Below are 6084 nucleotides of genomic sequence, written 5' to 3'. Positions count from 1 at the left end.
TGCATCAGCACTTCTGTATCCCTTGGGTAAATCCCTAGTAGGGCTATTGCTGGGTCATAAGGGAGTTCTATGGATAGTTTTTTGAGGAGCCTCCACACTGTTTTCCAGAGCGGCTGCACCAGTTTACATTCCCACCAACAGTGTAGGAGGGTGCCCGTCTGTCCACACCCTCACCAGCATCTATAGTCTCTTGATTTGTTCATTTTTCTTAAGGTCTTTCCAGAATGCCCAATCTTTAGTTATTCACCAGAATGGGAGTTTAAACTGAACTTATATACAGTAAGCTCTCTGATATCTTATAAGTTGACCTGTTGCATTCCATAAGTTGATATCATGAAAAGATTCCTCTCATTGACATAGTTAACACATCTATCACTTACTCACTTATTTATTTGGAACATTTAAATTCTAGTCCCTTAGATTATTTCAGTTATACAATACAGAGTTATCAATTGTAGTTACCATGTTTTAAATTAGATCCTAAGACCTATTCATCTTATAAAGTCTGTACCTTTTTACCAACATTTACCCATTACCAACTCGTGGCAACCACTTTTCTACTCTTCATTTCTAGAAGTTTGACTTTTTATTTAGATTCCACATGTAAGTAGTGTCATGCACTATTTGTCTTTATCTGGCTCTTTTCACTTAGCATAATTCCCTTGAGGTCCATCTTTGTTTTTGCAAACAGCAGGATTTACTTCTTTCCTGGCTGAATAATATTCCAGTGCGTGTGTTATGTGTATGTACATACCACTTTATCATTCATCCATTGACTGACATGCACTTAGATTGTTTTCATATCTTGGCTATTGTGCAGTGAAAATGACAGTGCAGATATCTCTTCAGTATCCTGTTTTCAATACTTTTGAATAAATCCCCAGAAGTGGGATTACTGGACTGTATGGTGGTTTAGTTTTATTATTAATTTTTTAAGGAACTTCCATAGTGTTTTCCATAGTGACCATACCAATATACATTCCCACCAGTAGGTGACAAGGGCTTTTTTTCATCCACGTCCTTGACCACACTTGTTATCTCTGGTCTTTTTGTTTTGTTTTGTTTTTCTGTTTTTACTTATTTTGAGAGAGAGAAAAAAAACAAGGGATGGGCAGAGAGAGAGGGAGAGAGAGAATTCCCCACACACACAGAGTCATTGCGGAGCCTGACATGGGGCTCGAACCCATGAACCATGAGATCATGACCTGAGCCAAAGTCAAGAGTTGGAGGCTTAACTGATTAAGCCTGATCTCTTGTCTTTTTTATGACAGCCGTTTTGACAGGTGTGAAGTGATATCTCATTGTAGTTTTGATTTGCATTTCCCTGATTAGTAATGTTGAGCACTTATTCATGTACTTGTTGGCCATTTGTATGTCTTTTTTTTTTTAATGTCTCTTCAGTTCCTTTGTTCATATTTAAATCAGATCGCTTGGTTTTTTGCTATTTAGCTGTGTGAGTTCTTATATATTTTGGACATTAACCCCTATCAGAAATATGATTGGCAAATATTTTCTTCCATTTCATAGATTGCCTTTTCACTTTTGGTTTCCTTTGCTATGGAGAAGCTCTTTCAATTGATGTAGTCTCATTTGCTTATTTTTGCTTTTGTTGCAACACAATATTTTTTAAAATTTCTTGGAAGATTCTGATGCACACCTCTCAATCACCACACTATAATCTGGCTCTTAGCTATATTCTAATACATATGGTTGCCATATATCAGAATCCATTTCTGAATAGTTATATAATACAGTCAATAAATGACTGTAGAGTCTAGATCATGAGAAAGAGAGAGACATTATTGTTTTTTAATTAATGTTTATTTTTGAGAGACAGAGACAGAGTGTGAGCGGGGGAGGCGCAGAGAGAGGGAGTCACAGAATCTGAGACAAGCTCCAGGTTCTGAGCTGTCAGCACAGAGCCTGACATGGGGCTCAAACTCACCAACTGTGAGATGATGACCTGAGCCAAAATCAGACACTTAACCAACTAAGCCACCCTGGTGCCTCTGAGAAAGCGAGAGACTTTTAGAGTTTACTCTTACTAAAAATGCCTCCTTAAGCAAAGGGGATGTGATCTAATTTGCATTTTAAGAAGATCATGCTAGTTACATGATGCTAGTTTACATATGAAAACCAAATGGGTAGAGGAGTGTGAAAGGGGGAGAAATGAGTAGTCAAGGCTGTAATGGGGAGATTATTTAGGTGATGATTGCATTGATCAGGCAAAGAAATGGATCAAGGCTTTGACCTGGATGCTAACGGTGGAGATGGTAAGAAATGAACTGATTTTTGATATGTTTTTAAGGCAAAAGCAATAGGATTTGCTGACAAATCGGGTATGCTGTAGGAAAAGAGGTAAGGACCACTCTTATGTTTTGGCTCTTTAAGTAACTGGAAGGATGGAATTGCCTTTTACTGGGAGAAGAATAGTCTCAAGAGGAAGATCAGGAAATTGTTTTCAGATATTTTAAATTTGAGATGCCTGTTAGACATCCAAATTGTGGTCTAGTGGATATAGTAGCCTGAAGTTCAAGGGATTAGTCCAGGATGGATATAAATTTGGAATTCATCAACATAATGATGACATTTAAAATCATAAGATTAAATGAAGTTGTCAAGAAAGCCATTATTGATAAAAGAGATCCAAGAACTAAACCTTGGGACACTTCAACCATTAGAAGTCAGGGAGGTAGGGACGCCTGGGTGGCTCAGTCGGTTAAGCGTCCAACTTCGGCTCAAGTCATGATCTCTCGGTTCGTGGGTTCAAGCCCCACATTGGGCTCTGTGCTGACAGCCCAGAGCCTGGAGCCTGCTTCAGATTCTGTGTCTTTCTCTCTCTCTGCCCCTCCCCTGCTTGTTCTCTATCTCTCTCTGTCTCTCAAAAATAAACATTAAAAAAAAAATTTTTTTTTAAAAGGGAGGTATAGGCAACTCAAATGGAGACTGAAAAGGATTAGCCAGTGAAATGGGAAGAAAACCAGGAGAGTATGATAACTTGGAAGCTATGTACTGCAAGGCAGAGGTGTTGTATCCGATGGAAGGGTAAGATGAAAACTGCTCATCCATTGATCATTGGATTTAGCAATGTGGAAGCCATTGGTGACCTTGATAAGGAATATTTTAGTGGAGTGATTAGGACACAAGTGTGACAGGAATGAGTTCAAAAAAGATTGAATGTAAGGAAAAGAATTTGAGACTTGAGAATAGACACCTCTCTGGAGAGCTTTTGCTGTAAAAAGGGATAGAGAAGCAGTATGGTAGCTGGAAGAGGACTTGAGTTCAAGAGAAGTTTATTTTAAGATGGGAAAAAATTATGGCTTGTTTGTATGCTGACAGGATTTATTCAACAGAGAGGGAATATTTGATGATAAAAAGGAGAATTGATAGAGCTACACCTTTGATAAGAAAAGGGAGCTGGGATCTCAGGCATAAGAAGGGAATTTGGCCTTGGGGACACAGATTTTATCTGTAATGGCTGGAGGGAAAGCAGATTATTTGGGCACAGATGTGGGGAGGTGGATAGATATGTGAAGAACGGGTTGTCAAAATTCTCTTCCAATTGCTTCTGTCTCAGGAAGCAAGGGTCTTACTTGTTCTTAAGGATGGGGTAGAGATATTGGAAATTTTAAAAAGAAGAGAAAATGTGAAAAAGTTATCTAAGAGAAGAAAAGAGGAAATGGACTTTGAAACTTCTTAAAGGGCAGTCCCGAAGGTAGACTTGAATTTAAATGAATCCAGTTAGCTTGAATGCATATTTTTCTGAGCTTCACATTCAGCTAAGCTGGGTTACAGGCATGGAATTGCAAAAAAGGTGGATATTTGGTCAGATGAATCCAGTGCAAGAGAGGGGCAAAGGAGTGACTGAAGTGATGAATTGTGGCATTTACACTTAGGTAGTGAGGATTTGGAAGTGGAGGGGGAACTATAAAGAGAGTATTAGAGGGAGGATGCTTGAAAGAAAGGAGGTGATCAGAGAGAGGTGGTATGAGAATGATATGAAAGAGTCATGCTGATATGGAATGGCCAGTGCTTTAAACTGGAATGAGGATGCTCCCAGCATTTTTAGTGGTTATAATCATTATTTTGATGGATTGATTTGTTAGGTTCATGACTACAAAGAAGGAACCCCAGAAGAGAAGACCTACTATATAGAATTATGGGATGTTGGAGGCTCTGTGGGCAGTGCCAGCAGTGTGAAAAGCACACGAGCAGTGTTCTACAACTCTGTAAACGGTAAAGCATTTTTTATTTCTACTATGTATTAATGGTCTAGGAGTACAGATAATCAGATATAGTATGTGATGGGATACTAGACACAATTTATTTTAAGAAAGATCTAATGTACTCACAACTCTTTAGATCTTCATATCACATTTTATTTTTTTCTTACTGTTTATTTTTGAGAAAGAAGAGGCGATACCTGGAGCAGACTTCCAGATGGAGGTGTATAATCGAGGACATAATTGGAACATACAAAGTAGCTACTATGTCAAGGGACTAAACCCCTGAGAGCTATAATTTACCTATAGAGGTTTTTTTTAATCTTCCTCACCTTTTTTAGTTCATTTTTTAAAAGCTTTTTTATTTTTTTTACTGTGAAATGGGAGGGGCAGAGAGAGAAGGATCAACTTGTCTCTGATGGATGTACAAGATTTGGCATCTCACCCTTTTCCTTCTGGTAGATGCTTAAGCTTTTAATTGCATCTCATGTATATTGTTATTAGATAACATTTAATATTAGGTAAACATTGTGATTATCTAATACTTATTCATTCCTTCTATTCCTTTTTCAATATCTTATATTCCCATATCATAAGGTGTTGTGGATACAACAAAAAGTAGAGAAGGGATTTGCCATTGGATATATACTATAAAATACAGGGTGAGTTGTGTTAGTTCAGACCCATGTCCCATTTAGCTCAGAATTCTATCTGAAAGTGTCAAAATCTATATGCAAATATAAAACATTCATAAATGAAACAAAGTACAGTGATAAGATGGTGATACTAATATATGACATTGTCATGCAAGAAAATACATGATAATGGCATACATTAACAGAGTATATAAATGAGAACACTGGCACAGTGTTTGGTGACTTCTTAGAGAACAGAAGAGAACGAAATGAAGCCTGGTTTGGATCTAGAATCAAGTGATAAACTTGGATCAAGTCAAACGACTTGACAAAGTTGCTATCAATCTGATCTGGCAAAGAGAAGTTTGGATACATAACACTTTTGCCAGTTAGATCTTTTTGAGAAAGAGTTAAGATCAAAATTATAAATAAATAATAAAGACCATTTAAATCCTAGAAACTTTATGGAGTTCTGAGTTGTGAACTTATTAAGTTCACATTAAGTTCTGATGAAGAAGTCCATCTAAATCCATATTATTTTTATACCTACTATTCATTAGTGATTTGTCTTTTCCTTGAATATTATTGAAATAATTACATATATCCTGTTAATTTTACAGATAAGACTGAGATTTATTCCTGTTTCTTAAAGTTTAAAAAGAAATCTCTGTTAAGAAAGGCTAATTTTGATGTTCTTTCACCTTAGCTCTGGAACATTTCTCTTGGTAGAAGCACTGAAGGTCCTTACTTGGTAGAAGCACTGAAGGTCATTCCTACCCAAAGCAATCTACACATTCAATGCAATCCCCTACCACCCTTGGTTTCTTAGGAAATAGAGCAGAAGGATCACTCCATTCAAATGCACAGTCTTTATTCTTTTTTTTTAATGTAACACAATTTATTTTTTTAACGTATGCAGTTATCTTCTGTCATTTACAATACAGTAGTTACAATGACACTCCAAACAGAAAAGCAAAGTAAAAAATCAAAACCCCAACTTCTATTTCATGTAATTAGACTTATACAGAAATTAGAAGGTTAAGTACCAACTAGTTAATCACCTAATTTCACAGCTATCTGAAGCGGCAATCATTATATAGCAGCTTATCTATGATACATTCAAGATACATGATACAATTTATTACTTGCCCACAAGCTAAAACTCAGCCTGCTTAATACCTTTCCTTAAATTCCACCTCTATACTACAGTATACTTGAGGTCCATG

The 6084-nt window shown here is 36.8% G+C and overlaps 1 protein-coding gene across 2 annotated transcripts in view; it reads left to right on the top strand.

The window, feature by feature from the left end:
- Positions 1-6084, top strand: part of RABL3 (RAB, member of RAS oncogene family like 3) — a 38706-nt gene that overhangs the window by 15324 nt on the left and 17298 nt on the right. For both annotated transcript variants that reach the window (XM_029939400.1, XM_029939399.1), the window contains exon 3: positions 4107-4236. In XM_029939400.1, coding sequence (XP_029795260.1) covers positions 4107-4236 — 130 coding nt within the window. The remainder of the gene's footprint in view (positions 1-4106; positions 4237-6084) is intronic.

The sequence above is a fragment of the Suricata suricatta genome, chromosome 5, assembly GCF_006229205.1.
Source record: "Suricata suricatta isolate VVHF042 chromosome 5, meerkat_22Aug2017_6uvM2_HiC, whole genome shotgun sequence".
NCBI lineage: Eukaryota > Metazoa > Chordata > Mammalia > Carnivora > Herpestidae > Suricata > Suricata suricatta.
This window is presented reverse-complemented; position numbering and strand designations above follow the sequence as displayed.